Below are 21201 nucleotides of genomic sequence, written 5' to 3'. Positions count from 1 at the left end.
CTGTTCAGCATCAGTTCAGATTCAGGTTACTCTAACATGGAGCCACACCCTACAAGTAACAAAGATAAATTTTCTTACCACCCACCTGTATACTCATACAGTGTGGATCTTTTAAAGACAAAAACATCTCAGGGTAAAACAAGGGTCAAATTTTGCATTGGCAGTAGGTAAAAAGCTCTAATATACCTAGTCAATCATACACTAGTTGAAACACAGCCCACAGAGCACTTAATAGCTCAGCCCAACAAGCATATCACCAAGTGGAATTTGGTGCACAAATGCAAATGGATGGATTTTTTTATTCTTAAACTGTACATAATTTTTTCCTTCTTATCTTACTACTGACAGCAAGTAAGTCTTATTACAGCTAACTAGGAAACAAACTTGCTTGCCTGAAATCCAGCATTGAACCACCCACAACACTTTAGAAACCGTACACTAGTAAATTATATTACAACATAAAAGAAATCCCTCCTGAAAGTAGTTATCCTATAAGAAACACGGATATACAAGGTTTTGCTTCTTTCAGTGCCTTTTTACCACATCATGAACATATTAACAGCTATCCAGTTGCAGTCTTTTGCTTAAAATATTTACAAAATACCCCAATTTGATACTGGTTGGTATATACAGTAAAAGGAAACACCAGACAGAAAATAGTTATTTTCACCTCTAAAAGGATAGTTAAATGATAAATTAACATCATTAATGAAAACCTCATTATTGCAACTACACAATAGTATCGTGCCTATTCATACTTAATTTTCTTGTATAAATTACATTATACAACACAGCATATAATCGGTTCTGATTGGGGGTAGGAGAGAACCAGTCGTTAACTATGACTAAAATGACCAGTTTTCCAGTGCAGTTGTCTTCTAATTAAATCTAAGTGTGGAGCACAGTCATTGAGATATGCTATAATGATTTGCTTGGAAGTATTTTTCTCTTTTGTTTTTTCCCCGTCTGCTTATCAGAATACCTTACACCTTTCAAAACTAGAGCAGGGGAAAAAAAAAAAAAAAGGCTTCTAGCAGATGTCATGCCAAGGCATGTATTACTCACCATCCTTCCGCCCACATTCGGGAACGCAGCTCATCTATTTCTTAGCTCTTCCCACTAACAGGTACTAACTCAAAAGCTCAGAACTGCACCTCAACTGCTATTTCAAAAAGACAAGCTTCTGAATGACAAACAATACTACCATTTTATTAGCAGCAAAATAAATACAGTTGTAGTGCTCAATGCTGCATCAAGCTACAAGTGATTCCCGTATTTACTGTTAGCTGTTAGGGATTACACTCAATCCCGGTTCTGCTCCAGAACAGCTTCCAGCTGAGCATCCAACAATGCCAGTACTGTACCCACTAGCAGATATCCAGAGAGCCTGGCACCCCAGGAGCATATTAAGTGGGCACAAGTGTCTTCTCAGTTTATGGTTAGTATTTTCTATAAGATCAGACTTAGAGAAGAAATAACTTATTATATCAGAGTCTCTTATCTTTACAATGAAAGACTGCAGGTCACCTGGTAAAGGACACAACAGATATTAAAGTGATTATAGCCTTGATCTTAGTCGGAAAGTAGAATTGCATGTGTGTTGGTAGAGTTGTCAGTAAGACCATGCAGAATGGCACTTTCCTGTGTTTTAGAAGTGCAGTGTTTCTACTTTTACTATATTTCAAATACAAAAGAGTTTCACAGTGGCAGGCTAAGACCAAGAGGCTGGGAACGGGGGGGGAGGGCAGGGGCTGGGGGACACAGGTAGGCAGAGAGAGGGGGACATGGAATGGCTTTGAAAGGCCAGGAAGGAGAGCTTCTATTTCTCTGCAATGGGTTTATATCAGCCAGGCTTAAATAATGGTATTGCAAATTGAGGCCCAGGGGAATTTGGAGCATACAAGCGAGCTTTTGTTTGCCAAACCCCAAAAGGTATGTAGCAGATTTGGGGGTTTGTTTCCATTTAAATGGCATATGTATTTCTAAACCACAAGTTAAACTATTTTGCTCCGTTTATTATACAGCCTTGCTGATCCAGTACCCTTTAGGAAAAATGTTTTTCCTAGCCAACATAGTGACAACTCTTTAAAGTAACAATTATCTGTTACTGTATTTAGCACTTTCATTTACTTCCCTTCAGAACTTTTGAACAAGGAAGAAAGCAACAAATCTAATCCAATAAACCTCATAAGGGAAAAAAAAAAAGGAAAAAAAAAAGGAAAAAAAGGAAAAAAAGGAAAAAAGGAAAAAAAGGAAAAAAAGGAAAAAAAGGAAAAAAAGGAAAAAAAGGAAAAAAGGAAAAAAGGAAAAAAGGAAAAAAGGAAAAAAGGAAAAAAAGGAAAAAAGGAAAAAAGGAAAAAAGGAAAAAAGGAAAAAAGGAAAAAAGGAAAAAAGGAAAAAAGGAAAAAGGAAAAAGGAAAAAGGAAAAAAAGGAGAAAAAAGGAGAAAAAAGGAGAAAAAAGGAGAAAAAAGGAGAAAAAAGGAGAAAAAAGGAGAAAAAAGGAGAAAAAAGGAGAAAAAAGGAGAAAAAAGGAGAAAAAAGGAGAAAAAAAGATGGGGGCTGGGGGGAAGCAACAGAGAGAAAGAAGAGCACAGCTAGAAGTCATTTGAAGGGATGCAAGCTTTCCAGTGTAAACAGAGAAGCTAATTAGTATGTTGTGATTTTAAAACATATTCTGTTATCAGAAAGCAAAATAGAAATCTGTGCTAAAAAAAATAATCTTCTGAAGTCTTTAAAGCAGGTGGACAAAAACGTAGGCACATACAAACATACGCCTCTACTCCCCCTTCCCCACACACATGCACAGATACAAAATTGGGTTAGTCCTCCGTAAATAGGCTTAGCTCCTGTAAATATATCTCAGGATTTTAGGTGTACTTTTTCACACTGTAAGATTTCTACACAAAACCAGTTTAATCTAACTCCCTCTGATTATTATTAGAAACTCATTATTTGAGGACATCTATCTTTACAGTAACTATGCACCATTAAGGAGTACAATGCCCATAATTGTTTAAAAAAGCCATGGTGGGGGAGGGAGAAGGGAGAAGAGGATCAGGAGGAGGGAGAAGGTAACTAAGGGAGATTTTGCAATTAGAACAGCATAAGAGGATCAGGAGGAGGGAGAAGGTAACTAAGGGAGATTTTGCAATTAGAACAGCATAATCTACTCTGCATTTTGCTCCTTGGAACATTTACACAGTAACAAACTGAGTTTAAAGTTTCTTCCATCCAAAATCACAAACGAGTCATTCATTATACCTTTACGTAACACGTATTTTTGTCCTGATTAATTTAAAATGTGTTCTTACAACCACCAGGAAAAATCAAAAGCCGTATTTACTCTACCATACAGCATTAATACCTCAAGAGAGAGATTGCAGCATTTGAGAAGTACAAATAAAGCTAATGCCTACCATTTTCTGGGGAAATTCTTTATAACATCCATCACCTGGCTTCTAAGATTTGTTGCACACCTGCATATCCAAAGTCAATACAAATTGCAGGACTCTGATAACTGAGCAGCCAAAAGTGGAAACCTGAATTGCACTTGCTGAGATGCAATACTATTTGTGATGTTCTCAGCCACAGAGCCTTCAAGCTCAAACTGCAGCTGTTGTAGCAGCTCTGAAACAGAAAGGAACAGTAACTTTAGCCAAAACCGACTTGCCTGTCATGAATGAAAGCAACAAGTTCTACTATCTCGAAACAGCTGACATCTGGGGGGGGGGGGGGGGGAAGAGAAGTGTGTTTGCTAATTACTCAATAACAGAACATCTTTCCTTAATTAGTGGTGAAAATTATTACTCCAAATGAATACTAGTGTCAGTTTGTCTGTTATTCTGTACCATATGGATAATCTGCTTGGTGGTGGAAGAAATAGCACGTTACAACTCTTTGAACATTTCTAACTAGTGAAAACTTTAAAAATGTCATTCATTAAGGTACTGATTATTCACAGTCTCTACAAGCACATGATAAAATATTTTACCTACATCTAACTTTAAAATAAAATTTTAAAAAAGCTTGAAACAAAGGCTTCTCAAACTTAACTATGTGTCTCAACAGAGACGTTCTCTGCATATTAAGGTGTGCCTTTGATATGACTGTCGCATTGACAAATGCTAGGAGCCAAATAACGAGAAGTGCTTCATACCTGTCGTTATACAGGATTTACTGACTTTCAGCTTCAGCTTTCTACCAACGCTACCATTACTCTGAATAACAGATTAAATTTCTCAATAGGGCTACCATGGTATCAGCTAAATTAATGTTACCACTAAAGTTTTTAAACTGAAAGCGGAAAAATACACCACTGTTGTAGCATAAAGAATGCCTACACAGGACAGGAGTATGAAATGAAACAAAATGAATGAAAGTCAAAGAACAAAATGAAAATCAATGGTTAAAAAAGGTTGCCGCAGGAACAGTTTCCAAAATATATTTATTTCAGCATTTATGGAAGGCAAAGAGTAAGAAATAAAGAATTATTAGAAACTCTATAAAGGCAGGATAAATTACTACCTTTAAAATAGAATATCTGCCTATTTATAGTATGTTCAATACAGCACCAGCATAGATATGTAGTTAATATTAAGCTGCGGATCTAACACTAGTAAACACAAAAACCACTTAATTCTGTAAATTAAGTTTTCGTAAATTAAATTTTGTAAATTTAAGTGTACGTTCAGCTGAAGAGTTAGCAAATTGAGTCTCCTTCCATATTAAAAATAACTGAATCTTGCTAGTTTAAACCCAGCAATTTTCTGACTGAATAGGGATACCCAGTTCACAAATTGTCACAGGTGACTTTAAGACTGTATTACATCCATAAAACCCCCACACACACTATTTTATATTTGAATTTCTCAATTTTACTCATGCAGATGACCTATCAATTAAGTTTAAAGATCTTCAGCAAACTCCATATGTATTTTAAACAAAACAATTCTACAGAGTGCAAGAAAGGATTCATAAAAACATATTGTCCAAACTGAGTCTGCATACAGCAACATTGCACTATTCTTTTAGAGCTGCAAGAGGAAACAGAATTGTGTTCATATACCAAGAGTGTATTTCTACAATACTGTATATAGTGATGTGGCCCACAAATACCAACAACAAGGGACTGAAAATAGGATCAATTCTTTTCCTTCTCAGAAACAATCTTGTAAGCATCTGAGTTCCCAAAGACATAAAAGAATAGTTACTTTTCTGAGATCTTTTGATATCGCTCTTCATGGTGGAGCTATCCATGAGTGATGGGAAAGATCTCTTTTGAAAGTAAATGGTGCACCTTCAAGTGTGTTCAGGTACATCTTTGCTGTTCCTTTCATAGTTTCTCAAGTTTTACTTGAAAAGGATGCTCGATTTTTTAAAATTTGGTTTAGGTATCACAATGGGATACCTTATATCAGTCAGTGCTTGCAAACCTTATTCTTCCAGCATAGAATCTAGCTGTTTCTTTCTCTGTGTCAACACAGGAGGCTGAAGTAATCAGATAGGTCTAAAGAAGACAGAGGATGTTAACCTGCACTTTCTCAGAATCTGTGATGAGTAAGTTCATACTTTCAACATGACCACACTGAGCCATAACGTATATAAATAGCTACTTTTCATCTACAAGCACAGCTATCACAGAAGTTTGTATAGCAGGGCTATCAGTTCATAACATTTTAAATGTCAGTATTGATACTATTGTCAGGGATTAATAATTTCTGCATATAACTTTATCATTCCCATCCACCCTCTGCTGTCATTCAGTAATATAAAGTAATTGTTGGCTCTTCCCCCCACCATGTCTCCAGAAGAAATGTACACACAGTAACATCTGTTGTACTGTCTAGGAATATCTTTGCAACAGTACAGTTCTCATAGTTTTATTAAGTGATAATTCAAGCTCATTGTATAAATGCTTTTTTATTAATGACTCGCTTGTATGCTAGAATGGAGGAGACAGAAGGGGAAAAAACTCTCAGAGGAAAATAGGGATGTTACTTCCAACTTATTAAAAGGCAAACAGCAGTTGTTCCAAATCAGGAAAAAAAACCCAAATCCTTCCACCAAGTCCAACCCCTTCTCCCATCTCCTCTCAATATTCATTTTTAAATTCCATTCAGATTAACAGGAGTTACACAAACATGCATTAATGTGTCCCTTAAGTATTTTATCCCACTGAAGACGAGAAACAAAAAGTTTAATTATGACCCATACCGGAGAATCATTCATTCAGACCTTGCTTAATTAGATGTGAGACAGCTATCTTAGATCATGAAGTTTGACCACAGTATGCTCTTACTGCTAGAGTATTAATGCAAATAAGATACAGATTACTGAAACCAATTTATCATCACCAATCTATAACCAGCTTGACACACGCACACATTCAAAAATATCACACAAAATACATTGTGGCATACATCTTCATACATTAAGCAATTCATATACAAGGAACCATGTGCTTTACAAGGAGTACATTACACATTAAAAGTAGAATATGAAAGGGTTACAAACAGATAACAAAAAGTCTAAGCAGTACATGATTTCAAGGAATCTGGAGCAAAAATGGACTTGCATCACCAAAGTTTGCTATCACATCAAAATAATCTCAGCATTTTTGTCCACATCACTTTCAGGATATTTGAAATTTAACTAACAACATACTAGCAGTAGCTGCACTATACTTTAAAAGAACTGAGAAAATAGTTTCTCAGTAACAGTTAAATAATATGACTGGTAATTGCTATTTCAGTGTTTCATGGCACATCAGACTTCACACTTAATAGACTATTATAAAAAAAAAAAAAAATCAACCAGTAACATGACAGTCATCTGTAGTTGCATTATTTTTAATTATAGCTGAGCCAGATGAAACTTTTTTCCATATGCAGAAAAACAGTTTAAAGAACAAAGTTTTATTCCATTGTTTAAATATAATAACGCACGGCTGTTCTTTCTATCGTACAAATACAATAGCCATTGTAGTAAGGAGTGTTGCTTATATGATTAAATAGATAGTTCAGTATTATGATATGTTTGACAGGTACCATTACTAGCACTATAGGAAAAGACATACAATATTGTTATTACCATACTGTGTGTGCCGATACCTCATAGCAATGTAACTCAGCAAAAGGGAAGCATAGACACCGCGTTTTCATCACAGCAGACGTCTCTGTATACTCTTAATCAGTGGTGCTTTCTGCAGATTACACTTTCCAGTATTCTCCCCATTCTCAAACTGACCTGTCAAAGCCCGATCCCCCCCCAGTTTCTCATGACTTTGGTAACCAAGATTGACCAACTATTTCTCTTTCCATTTTACCCTCACTTGTCACACAGCGAGACCAACATCAACAGGTATTTAGAAGCAATAGTAGTGAAGTCCACTTGTATTTAGTAGGTTGCTGCAAATACAAATTATCTTCTAAGAAACATAATACATATACATGCATTCTCTTTAACATGCTGATCAGAGGGGTGGCAGGTACAATTATTAAAGGACTGAACGCCTTAGATTTCCTTTGACCTCCATTATAGTCTAGGACTCTGTGTTCCTTGAAGGATAAGATTGTATTTGTCGAACCTATGGTAACATATTGCAAGTGGATTTTCTCTGTTCTTCTGTATTAGCTATCATCCTTTACAGCAACACAGTTTCATTAAGGGAGATGTATATGTTGTTTTGAGATTCAGAGATTTTTCTTTTTAAGAAAAAAGAAAAATTGAATGATCTTAAGGAATTTTCTTTATGCTCGCATTTCTCACACACTCTATAAAAATATCATTGACATAGGGTGAAAAGGTCGCATGGCTCAGAAATGGAGCCAAGTACTCCAGTAAGGTTTTTCACCTGGAAAATATCCCTATAACTAATTCTATGTATGGGAAATTTTTTATTATTATTTTAGCAATAAAAAAAAAATCCAGGCCTCTTCCCAGCCTAGAGTTCCCTGAAGTGATCTTTCCCATAAGGAAGATAAGTTTTCACTTAGAGGATAGCATCTCTAGCAGCAAGGGTTTAATACTTTGCAACAATATCAAGGATACGCAATCCTGAATTTACAGCTCTTCAAATTACTTTTATAGCTATACTGTTCATTTTGGATCAGATGCTTATCTAAAATTCCATATATTTTGGTAGCCATAATATCTGATTTAAAACAGCTTCCAATAAGCCAAAGAGCGGTACTAAAAAAAGAAAAAGCCACAAAAAAAAAAAAAAAGCCACAGTGGGCGAGATTCTGGCAGCTGTAAATTACTGTAGCTCTTTAAAGCTAAATTATTTTACACCAGCTAAGGATTGGGTCCAATAAGCACAATTCCACTTCAAAGTTGATTTTTTTTTCCACCTGCATAGTGCTTTGCTTCTCATCTGCTCTGTTAATAACACATGAGAATTTCTAATTAGTTTATCCCAAATTCTTTTTACAGTTATTTTTATGCCTTTTCTTATCAGTGACTCAGGAGGAGAAAAAAGTGCTGATTGATCAATTAATCAAGCTTTATTGTACAATATTCCTCAATACTTCAGAAATGTCTGCAGAACAATTTTCTCCAATCATAAGATCAATGAATCAATGTAAACCCCCAGTAATTAAATTTATCAACTTGGTATCAATACAGCTAGCACTTTATGAAAGTATTATGTGAAGTTTGTTCTCTTAAGGGATATATTGATTGAGGGCAAAGAGCCAAATATTTCTATTATTAGATCTGGGAATGCTAGATCAAAACTCAGTCTGTTATAAACAACATACATGAAACAATGTTTCATATACACAGATCTCATGCTGATTCTGTACCAGTAAACCCACTCCTAACAAGCAGATAAGCCTATTAATTGATGATTAAGACTACAGGAAGATCAGTCATTATATTCAATGCTTCTTGTATGCATTCATTGAACAAACCTATTGACAGAAACCGTACAGAATAATTTTTGTCTAGGAATTATATTTTAAAAAAGGAGGAGAGCATCTAAACAAAAGCAGATTTCAAACCTTGTTCATGCAGCATAAAATAGCCTTAATTAATTAAATTTTGAAACTAAAGCTTTGCAGTTTGAAAGAGATTATCACATGTCTCTCCATCATATATAGTAGTTATTAATTGAAAGGTGAACAATAAAGCCTAAAGATGACATCTGATAAGACCCATATTAAAAACCAAAACAAGGAAACAAAAACACCACCCAAGTATTTTACAGTTTAATTTTTAAAGGGCTATGATACAAAGTATTCTGGAATATATTTTCACTTGCTATCCCTTACTACATATGCGTAAGCAAGTAGGGCGCAAAAGTTCATGAAGCGCCATTTTATCAATTATAAGAAAAATAGTAGGATTTTTATATCAACAAAAAAAAAAAACCCAAAGAATTTTTGGCTCTGCTTAAACAAAAAAAAAGTCTTAAAGAACAGCTAATGACATAAGACTGTAATATTTTCCCATGAACTGTATGATGAAGATATCAATAACAATACAATCTTCATATTTCTAAAATACCGCTAGAATAAGAGAAGCAAACATCCCTGTGCTTTCAGAGAAGTTGCAAGAAATAAAAACAATTTGATCGAGTACTGAAGGTATCTTATTATGAAGGGGGGGAAATAACGACAAAAAACCCAAACCCACCAGATTCACGTAGGAGTCACATCCTGTTACAAACATCAAACAACAATGAGCCTTTATTACCATGCTATGATTCCTTCATTTCAAACATGATTAATTAGCAAGTATAACACTCACCAAAACTCCCACCACGCTGCTGTTTGCTGCCTATTTGCAAATGGGTCTCTATCAAGTATCCATAAGCTGTATTAGTCTCATTTATGACACTGAAGAAAAGAAGTCAAAGCGTCCTGCTTTAAGGACGGTTTCGCTCATACCTTAACCGAAAAGAAAAGAAAAAGGAAAAGAAAAGAAAAGAAAACAAAACAAAACAAAAACTCAACAACAGACACCAAAACCATCTTTTGTCGAAGGGATTCCTTGAAAATCCAAACACAAACATCATGCAAAATAAAAACCTTTCTAAAAAGTTGCTAATCAATTCAAATGGTTGAAAATAAGTAGAGAGAAAAGATCAGTTTAGACTTTGTTTTGGTCTTTCCCTTTTTTTTTTACTTGAAACCTCAACTTTATATTCCATTTGAAATACACTGCTTCTGTTGAGAATGAAAGTGTGGTTCATATGTCAAAAATGGAAATAAAAAGAGGATGAGAAGGGGAAGGCACACTTAACAGACTCTTAACTTGTTTTAAGCTGTGCAAACAGATATCTTCAAATGTACCTTACTTGCAATAAACATTACTTTGGCAGCAAAAAAAACTTTGCTTCATGGGGAGGAGTGGTGGAAACTGAGATTACAAATACAGAAGAAGAAACAAGACTGAGATGAGAGCAAAAAAAGCTGAAACTGCCTTCTCGAGCTGAACTCTATAAATACCATCACAAAAACAACAGAAAAAGGTTCAATTTGGAAGCAACAGATGTATTCCTAAGCAAGAAAACATCCCTGATGAAATAATACACGGACATACAGAGAGGATCTTTAAAAGTATGAAGAGATGCCTGTATGGCAAAGCTGAAGTTTCAGTGTGAAAATAAAAATTAGGCAGAAGATGCAATACCTCCTTGGTTTACCAGCTCTGTATCACAGATACTTGATGATTTTGTCACGCCCAGAGCAGAGTCATTTTTAAGTGCAAATCGGTCCTACTCTCTCCAGCTTTTTCAATTTTATAAATTTGGGATCAAAAACATCAAAGCACCTTCCACTTCGGACCTAACTTTTAGAGGATCAATGTGACAAGTCACTGCTTGATAGATGTTTCTCGTGATAAACGACTTGTTCAAAAGAGACATTGTAGCTTTCATTTCCTGACCACAACACACTTTTAATTTGCAACAGCAGAGCTGCTCGAGTGTGACTAGTTCCCACTTTCCAGCCTTTCAGGATTGTGGCACTGTCAGGCCACATATATGGGCAAAACAAAAACTCAGAGAGAGGTGCATCCGCAACAAAAATTGTAGCAAAAGTTTTCCTCAAACAGAAGCCTGATTACATTTGATTTCTCCCAACAGTGGGCTTTTAAACCCCGCTCCCAACCACCTCCAGTCCCTAACATTTTAGGGAAGGGGGGGAAGAGAAGAGAAATTATATTTGGAAATATATACTTAAGTGCCATAGAATATATATAGCTGCCTAATAGTATCATGTTTATTATACATATATATATTACTGCTACAATAATTATTATTATTATCTGGGAATCGCATTTAACAGTCCAAACCATCCACACCATCCAATTTCAGCTCTCAGCATACTGTCCGATTCCCGATTTAAAATTTATAAATGTAATATCCTCCTCATCACAAGCAGCAGTCCAATCTGCTCTGAATATATATTACAGCTTTAACATCACAGAGGGAAATCTCCCATCTGGCAATCACATTCGCTCCAACAGCTCTAGGAAGAAAAAAAAAAAAAAAAAAAAAATGTTCCGCTCCCACTCGCTCGCTCTCCTCCTTAAAACATTTCTCAGGGCAAATTATGTGCATCTAAAATAAACAGTCGCCTTATTGATCACTTCAAAGTCAACAAGTTCTAACTGCAAAATGCAATCACATCGTTCCATCATATAGCACCCAGGACGTGTTTAGCAATATAGTCACCTACAGCACCAAAATAGGAGTGTACATTGTGCAACTGCTCTCTCAATTTCTTTCTTGTATTCAGGTATGTTTGCATTCAGGTATGTTATTATGAGAGATCATCAGCCACACACGCCAGACCTCCCCCTTATCCCAAGCACACACACACACGCACACACACACGCACACACACACTCGCTCTCTCTCCCAGGGTCTCTCTCCATCCTTATTTGTTGCTACCACACGCAATTAAAAGTGAACGTACCCCCTTTTTGGTTGCACAAAACAGACTAATAGCTACTTCTGTTATTAGTGCCTTAGCCTTAATTGCATACCTAGAGGTGCATCTACTGCACCACAAGGAGACCTATTGAAATTCCCCATGCTCCATTTTATCTGACTTTTTTGGAGGAGAGGGCAGTGTGGGGGGCTGGAGAGTGACCGTTAAAATGAAGCCAGTTTCAGCACCTGATTATTTCATTCTGTTACACATTGAGAACAGAGCAGTGGGAACCAGACACTTGTAAACTGAGCATAAATTACCACTTACTAAACAGTATTAAACATTTGGCCACAACAGTAATTTTGTTTGTTTACATGCAAAACATTCCCCCACCCCACATCAGTTAAAACCTCTAGCAGATGATTACGCCGAAAGTAAGAGAGGGAAAAGCAGCTGGAGTTCAAATGAATAGTCAAAAATTATTAGTTTGCAAAAGGAAAAGATGCATTTTAGGCATGTATGTACGAGTACGTAGACGTATAGGTGTATATATTCATTGCTACGCATTTCCCCCTTCTCCAGTCACCAAGTTTTACTAATTTACATACCATTGGAGTTCAGTGGTGTATATAGTGCACCGCTAGTAACATGCAACTTTAGGTTTTACAACCGAGATCAATACAATGGACAAAACTAATGCTATAATCGAAGCAGAAATGATAAACAAATGATAGCAAGAGAAAAAAAATGCTTATCTATACACAAGTGAAAATATACTATTAAACATTAGGTATTTATTACAAAATATTTGCATGCAGAGTCCTCGGTGCGTTATCATGCTATTTAAATTTGTCTTTGCTATTTAGATGCAAAGGAAGTAGATCCCAAAACGGACATACCATAAACACTGGTGCTACTGATCATTTCTTGCTGGCAGCACAAAAAGCTGAATTGGATTTTTCACAAGCAGGAATTCCAAAGGTTGCTTTTCATTAAAGCCACTTTTCCTCTCAGCTATCAAATGTCACTGCCTTGAAACGTGGGCCCTTTCGTCAGGTATTCATTTAACCTACATGCATATAATTAAGTGGGAAAGCAACATCAACAAAAAGGGGATCTCAGATCACAAGAGAAGAAAGAAAGGGGAAAAAAAAGCACATGACCAGGAATGCAAGTCCATGTCAATTTCACTCACTCCCATTGAAACTAACAAGAGCTCCAGGGAGGATAGTAATAGGATCAGTGGATTGTATATACCATTAAATTATACATCTTTCTCTCCCTTCCGAGCCAACAATACGCCCACCACGCTGTACCCCCTCCAAGATGATGTGCTTACATTTTACTGCAACAGCTCCTCTGACATATTCGTGCCCCCCCCAGCCAAGACACAGCAATTTAAACCTAACTTTTGTTTTGCGAGATTCTTATTTGCGCTTATTTGCTCAGAAGTTAGTTGCCTCAAAGTCCAGCCCCGCGTTACCTGCAGTTTATTATTTTCAGTGCAACTTAAAAATAAATCCAATTAGGAGGAGGAGGAGGTGGGGAGGGAGCTTGCAATCGCGAACTCTTAATCTGCCTACTATTGTTGGCAATGATCAAGGAGGAAAAACCCATGCACTGCGATTGTATATCTCTACTTTCCAGACTACGATTAGGAAAGCAGACCGGAGTGTTTAGTATCAGAAAGCGACTGCAAATTAGACAAAATATTTAGGGCACGAGCAGGCGATTAAAAAAATACGCGGCTGTCTCGGAAAGCTTTAAGATTTAATAAAATTTAAAACGATGGTAGGAAGACTAAGGAAAAAAAAAAAAAAAAGAAAAGATCCGCTTACCTGGAGATTTGGTACAAGAACCCGATAGGTTAGAGTAGCATCGATCCGATGTGTTTGCTGATGAATGGGGGCTCGGGTTAAGTGAAGGTGCCTATGATTTGAAATCATTCCAAGTTTTTGAAGGGAAGACTGACTGCAGCCTCTGCCATGTTGGAATTTCAAACCCAAAACAGCTGCTTTGCAAGGAGCCAGCATGCCAGCAGCTGGACGCCTGCGCAGAGCGCCGCCGAGCCAAATTCAAATCACTTTCACGCGAAGAGCCAAAGATCAGTTTTCAAAGGGGGAGCGGCGCGGGGGGCGGGGGCGCTCCGCGGCCCTGCGCGCCGGGGCTGCCGCTTCCCGCGGGGGACGGCGGGGCGCCCGCGCCGCGGCCCCGCTCTCGCTCCCCGGGGCGGCGGGACGGGGAGAGCGGGCTCCCTCCGCGGCGGCGGCGGCGGCGGCGGCGGCGGCGGCGGCGGGGCTCCCCCCCCGGGCGCGGCAGCGCTCCGCGGCGCGGGGCGGGGGGAGGGCCGGGGCCTAGCGGCGGCCCGCGCCCGCGGGGCAGGCGGCCAGGCAGCCGGCGGCGGAGGTTCCCCCGGCCGCCGCGGCCGCCCCGCGCCTCCCCGCCTGGGGCCGGGGGTGGCGTCCCGGCTCGGCCAGCGGCGGCCTGCGCGGCTGCCCTCGCCGGGCCGCTTCTGTGCCGCGTCCCCGGGCGGCCGGTGTCGGGGCTCGCTGGCCGCCGCCGCCTCCCGCCTGAGGAAAATGGCCGGGGTGGAAGTGCCCCGCGCGCCGGCGGGCTCGGCCCGGCCCGGCCCGGCCCGGCCCGGGCGGCGGCCGGCGCCGCGCAGACGTGCCCCGTCCCCGCGCTGCTCCCGGGGAGCCCCAGCAGCTGCCCGCCGGAGCCCGGCTGCTAGCAGCCGCGGCGAGGCATTCCCGGTAGCCGGCAATGGCTGAGGGGCCCCGGCAGCCACACCTCCCTCTGCCCGCACTTCCCCAGCCCCGGCTCGGCGGGGGATGGCAGGGAGCCAGCTACCCCGGCCCACAGCTGCCGGGGACTCCCCTTGCATAAGAGGGATTCCCCGGGGGGCTGTTAGACGGGCTTTACAGCCTCTTTAAGCCGACAGGGAAGGCATAAAGTGGCTACACAGCACAAATTGGGCCCTCCCTCTCGCACATCGGTTACGCTGCCTCTCGCACGCGGGTCTTTCTCCGGCGCGACCGACCCGCCGTGCCCGGTGCTCACGGGCACCCTGCGCCCTCCACACCATCCCTGCGCACGTCTACGCGCCCACCTCCCTGCTACCGCGGCTGTGGAAAGGGGAGCGAGGGCTTCCCACGAGACGGATGTACGTTCCTGGTTTTACACCTGATGGGACTATCGGAGCATTTTTACTTTCTCTTCAAACGTGGAAGAAGCCACGCTGTCTGGATGCCGTTCCTGGGCTCTGGCTTAGAGTGCTCCTAGAGCAGTTTCACTTCCTCTCTGCCTCGTCCTGCTGAGGAGTTAAGGATGGCTTGGGAGGGTTGTTTGTCTGTCCTGGGTGTGGAAGAGACGGATTAAATTTTCTTAGTAAAAAAGGGAGATGCAGTGGGAATATGGGCTCTGGAGGAGGCAGAGGAGACCAGTCCCAGGGGATTAGCATCTGGAGGAGTGGGAATGGGCTGGTTTCCTTGCTGCTTTCCTTTTCAGTTAACTAGCAGGCCTAAATAAAACCCAGAAGTAGTTGCCAGCAGAAGCTGCTGTCAGCCAGTCCCTATCCCACCAGGTAGTGGAAAAGAGAGGACAGGAAGGCCTGACTGATGTGGTCCATGAAGTCACTCAGTCAATCCAAAATTATCTTCATCAGACGAAGACTCTTTTGGGTGGCCTGAGCCCCCCAGGTGACAAAGCTGTGCCTAGAGATTGGAAATAAAAGGACAGAGCAAAACGGCTAGACAAACTCCTTATTAAGGATATGGAAGATGTCCCTAGCTCGCTTGGACAGCTAGGGATAAGGCTAGCACTGCTACACAAGGAGAGCACTGCTAGTGGAATAACGAAGTGGTCTGAAGCAAGGAGCTGGTTCTAGAGCAGATACAGCTTACACCAGCAAAACTGCTTTTGCTTCCCTTTATGTCCCAACTAAAACAAAACATACACATGAAAACACAGTTTAACTGAATGTTGGGATATAAACAACTATTTTTAGAACTCACAACATAGCTATAGCAACAGAAGTCTATAGAAATCACTTTTAGACAGCCACCCAGATCAGCCAGCAGACAAGAAGCCCCACCACAACACCCGCTGCGGCCTAGTCTGCAGTGTGCTCTTCTGGCACCTTTTCCCTGCCCTCAGCATCGGGTGGCTATGAGCAATGGGCCCATAGCCTGGATCAGCCCATTACCTGTGTGGATAGCCACCCATTGTCCCTTCCACAAGAGCTCGTGGGTATTAAGTGGCAGCTTGGCATTAACACAAGCAAACATCTGTTCCAAATGGAGGTAACACGTCAGTAGCCTCTGGTGTTCACTAATTTGACCAATTTGACTAATATGTATAGTTATACATATTATACTTGGTAGTCTCTGACGCTGAAATCTGCAACACAGCATATTGCCTCTGCTAGTTTTGCCAGCACCGAGCACTGAAAATAAGAAGTCATGGTCCCAACGTCATGAGGTTGGTCTAAAAGTCATATCATTAAACATAAAAATTATCGGTTTTGTCCTTGCTATTTTATACATCTGGATTCCTTTTCCCTTTTTTTCTTTTTTTTTCCCAAAACCATGGCACTATGTGCTTTTTATCTCAAGTGAAAGATTAGTTTCTTGCACAATTATAGAGCTCCATGACTCGTAGCTGTAGGAAAACAATGGCAACTACCATAAGGCATTATTAGACGAGCACCAGTGCTTTTGAAATTTTCTGACCAGTGAAGAATATATTTATCAATCTTAGTATTGCATTAACCTCAGTATTTTTATTTTATATACCTATATTTTTCTTCCATTCAGGCTTCTCACGCTGCATTAAAATAGCCTGAGTTGAAACAGTAGCCATGCAGTATATGTTTGTATGGGTCGACATTCATCTCTGTGCAGAAGGTCAGCATAAGGCTTATGTACAATATTAAGTCCTTATTTCGAGGTCTGAATTAGGCTGAAGTGAAGGCCTTGTTCAGCTCATCTGTACATGGATGAATTCCACTCTTTGTTTAAAATGCCACCAAACAGTCTTGATCCGTTTGAATGGGAAATTCTGAGAGACTTTCAAACTGGGAATGTTACTTTGAGCCTATTTCAATATCTAGGTGAAACGTTCACAGTGAAATTCAAAACCACATGAAACTTGCCTGGTTTCGGGTTTTGTTACAAACTTCAAACTCAGACCAGGCTCCTTGAAAGGTTCACAGACCTTTTCGGCAAATCTAGATTAATAATATTTAAACCATTTGAATTGTGAAAACAAAAGAAACCAAAATCCCAGAAAAAAAAGAAGAACATCTAACTATGCTGCTGCATTGGTTCTCCCAGGGATGCTGATGTGACGCATGCGGACTTTGTAGTTACTACTTAGTATATCTAGTAAAGGTTTTTAAGAGCTATAATAAAAACAACAATGTTCTGTGAAATAGTCTGTAGTGCCTTTACATTAATTACATGGATTTCATTTGTAAATGAGAGCAAGTTTTCAAAGTGGCAGACAATGCCAGAGTTCTTTTAATGCTGACATTTTGGCAGCATCTGTGCTCCCCTTCTGTGCTGGCAGTGCAGACCTCCAGGGCAGGGCCCCCTGCCTGCCTGCCTCCCTCTGTGGTGGGCAATCCCTTCAGTCTCCCACTCTCAGACCTCCCGTGGGGACACCGCAGCCTGCTAGGATGTGCTGCAATGAACGGCCTGCAAGTGCTCTTTTTTTGGAGTTGTGGTCATTGGTGAATACATACACTATTTTCTTCCTTTGTTAGGAGCACAACCTGTTTAAGAGCTCAGGCAACTCATATTAGGTATTTATACCACCTGGACCCCCCCTGAGCAGCTGAGGTGGCTCCAGATCCCATGTGCTGGGACATTTCCAGAATGTGTGTGGCAGGACACACCTTCATAGGCCTCCCTTAACAGGTGGGAAATACTACCTCTTCTCTCTCTGACTAGAGTGGTCAGTCACAGAAACCTCAGCCTCTTTAGCTAAGGGTTCACTTACTGCCTCTTAGGACCACCTTTTTGTGCTTCAGCATGAGTACAATGGCTGCCTCAGCTTGCTGGAGCTGAGACTCCAAGAGGCAATGACAGCTGTGTGGGCCTTAAAGTATTGATAAATACAGATCAGAAGTAATTGTTTCTTGCTTGCATACAGGCAACTAACATTTAGTTGAATTAATGCCCTAAACAAGCCCTGTAGCAAACAATGGGACAACGGTCAAACACAGAGGGGGAATGCATTCCAAATATTAATGTGACATATTGCTTCCAGGTTCTTCCCAGGAGACTGCAAGGGATGAAATCTTCCCTTCTAGCCATACTGCTGTTCTGCACAGTTTGACTGAAGCTTCAAATATGTCCAAGCCCTAGGTCAGTAACTAAGCCAGGAACACATAGTGTCTTCCTGGACTGCTTTAGCACACAGCATGCTGGCTTAGGTACTGGGCAGTACCTAACATCACAAAACATCACTTGACCATAGGCCGTATTTAATGTAATTCCTGACTGTGTCAGAAAGAAAAACTTTATATAGGGTACATCTGTCCATAGAGGCACTTTTTGCATCTTTGCTGTGCTGATGTAAAAACTGATAACTTTTACAACTTGTAACCACTTTGGGTTAGATTCTGGGGTTTTGAAGAGATAGCATTTCCAATACATTTGTTCTTGTTTGTTCGTTTCCACTTCTGTGGAATGGGGACTGGGCTGCCTTGGTTTCAGTGAGATTTCTAGCCAAACCCTTTATTGGTCATTCTCTACAATCTTGATGAATATTTGATGCTTTTGGCATCACAAAACTATTGGTCTCTGAAGTCACTTCCATTTTCCATTTTAGTCCTAGAGGAGAAATTGTTCACAATATCCAACAAAAATATTCATTTAGCAAGTGCCCTGTATAACAGAACAGTATATAGATGTTTGTCACATAAACATCTGACAAGACCTATGCCTTCTGGCATTTCTTGAATTTTGAGTGCTTAATATTTTTACTTTGGTAGCAAATGCATTTTTAATACAATTTCTCCATTTTTTTAAAAGCAAACTTTAATACAGAAAGTCCCTTTTGGGGAACTGTAGGAAGGAGTTGAATATTTTTAGGGGTTTTGTTCTCCATCTTCTTTTATTTTTCACTGTTATTAATTAACTGGGCAAGAACCACACTAATCCCTGTCATTTGCCTTAACAAATACATTAATAACTTGTTCTCCTTATTTAAAATAGCCTTTCCCCATTGCCCACATGAGGCCAGTAGGATTCAGAGACATGTGACAGTGACAATGGAATACCAAGGCACAGGAATGACAGTTGCAAACACATTATTTCTCTTTTTCCTGTCTCTAACTCCTTTTTTTCCCTTACAAGTACTATCTTTGCCTTGGTGCCAGCATCTTTCTCATTCCCTTCCTAGTTCCATATCTCATTTGCAATCCTTCCCATTCGCCCCCCCTACCTAGTACCAGTCTCACTCATAAGTCCTTGTCCTAAACCTTCATCACATTTTATGACCTTTGACTTGTGCCTTTTTCCTGTGCCTGAACACTTTTTCCTTTGTGGTTTTTTCCCCTTCCTTGATGGTCCCCTTTTCTGAACTCCAGTCAAGCTGCTTCTTATTCCATGTTGTCCCGTGATTTGCAGGAAGAAGGCTGAGAACATCTGATAGACACCTTTATTCTCCTTGTATTTAGCACCACTGGTAATTGAAAAGAGAAACCTGAGAGCAAGTCCTGCTTAGATCTGCAAACCCCAGAAAAGAATACATCCACTGCAGATAGAATCTTTGAAGAAGCTGGTAAATGAAATATGCAAACAGTTTTACAGAGGATCAGATTTCTCCAGACTGAGGAAGACCTTCACAGGCTGGTGAAAGAGGAATATCCCTTCCCAAGCTCTGAGTCCCATTACAAGCAAGTAGTCAACAAAATATTTCAAAAATTTCTTAACATGAGCAAAACAGATTTTCCCTCAGTGCATTCTGAGAAACAGGTGACCATATTTGCTGAAAGTTTTGAAAAAATAGCCCAAGGCAGATATTTGGCATGAAAATTGCTGCCCACTGGTTTATGTTTGACAAAGTTACAAGCAACAGGAAAAAGGTTCTTGCAATGAAACCTTGACTATAAGTATCCCACTAAGAGTCTAAAATTAATGATTACCCATAACAAAAATGTGTTTTACTTAATGCTTAATACTTAATGACTTAATTCAGTCAGTGTCTAGAATGAAAAAAATCACTTTATTTTGGAGGGGGAGTGGAATGGTGAAAATTGAAATTTTTTTTCCTAAGTGTTTTTTCCAAGCACTTTGTATGCTCTTCTCAGAAACATGTTGTATCTCATCTCCAAATGCACATTATAAAATCTCTCATTTACCCTACAAATGAATGGAATTAACTTTGGAATCAAAGGAAAGAAAACATTTAGCAGAACACTGGAATTGCTCAAAATTGCACATACGCACAGAAGTTTACCTAATAGATTACATGCTACAGGAGCTGCATGTCTGATAAAATACCCACAGGGCTTTATCTGCTGTTGCTTTAGGAGCAGACTTTTACCCGCTTTTTCTCTTTTGATGAGTAAAAGTTCCTTTACTCTTAGACAAATATCTAAGTAAAGCTCCTACACCATGTTATTGATCTTCATAGAAGAAAATTCTTTTTATAGTAAAATTAAGACAATGTTTATGACTCTTATTGTTTTAAACATTGTCTTTAGAGTTGATGTGGGTGTATTTTAGTCATGAAACAACATTATCAATCTATCTATGCAGTCATCTCTAAAGCTTTTCATTCTCTAAAGCTTTTCAAGCAAGCAAAACATTTTTAACTATTCTTGCTAGGGATTCATCTTTAGGACTGTCATGTTTATGAGCCTTAATCAAATATCCAAAATAAAATACCTTTCCAACATGCAAAAGCACCAACATATCAGACGAGTATACTTTACCTTTTTGAAGAAGAAAAGACTATTCAGACTTCAGACGTCTCTATTCAGATAATCTGAGCAACACAACTGTTCTACATATGACGTTCTTCCATTGCAAGAAATATATTGTCTCACTTAGGAGACAAAATTAATACAGTTGGATTTGGTGCTATTAATGAGAGCATCCTTCCCAACTCCCTGTAATGTAATAACTAAATCTTGCTAACTTGTACTTCTTCTAACTTCCTTAGAAAGCTCAAATTTGCTAAATGCACAGCATTGGCTGCAATCAACAAGGCACTTAAGTATGTGCTTAATTTTGTGCACATGAGTAATCACATTACAGTAAATGGACTTGAATGCTCAAAGTTAAGCACACACTTAAGTGCTTTGCT

General features: G+C 39.7%; 1 protein-coding gene across 4 annotated transcripts in view; it reads right to left on the bottom strand.

Annotated features, from left to right (window-relative positions):
- FIGN (fidgetin, microtubule severing factor) overlaps positions 1-14104 on the bottom strand; it is a 105955-nt gene extending 91851 nt beyond the window's left edge. Inside the window, exons 1-3 of one of the 4 annotated variants that reach the window (XR_008236024.1) lie at positions 13722-13835; positions 12783-12952; positions 7937-9891 (exon numbers count right to left, since the gene is read on the bottom strand). Coding sequence is in view for 2 of the 4 variants with exons in the window: in XM_052792865.1 (XP_052648825.1) it covers positions 13722-13916 (195 nt within the window). In the remaining 2 variants the exon portion in view is untranslated. Of the gene's footprint in view, positions 1-7936; positions 9892-12782; positions 12953-13721 lie in introns of those variants that run through there. The other 3 variants (XM_052792866.1, XM_052792865.1, XM_052792867.1) reach the window with 3 other exon arrangements.
- Positions 14105-21201: the final 7097 nt, after the last annotated feature.

This window comes from Harpia harpyja, chromosome 7, assembly GCF_026419915.1.
Source record: "Harpia harpyja isolate bHarHar1 chromosome 7, bHarHar1 primary haplotype, whole genome shotgun sequence".
NCBI classification, from domain to species: Eukaryota; Metazoa; Chordata; class Aves; order Accipitriformes; family Accipitridae; genus Harpia; species Harpia harpyja.
The sequence above is the reverse complement of the archived record's forward strand: the minus strand, read 5'-3'. Positions and strand labels throughout refer to the sequence as shown.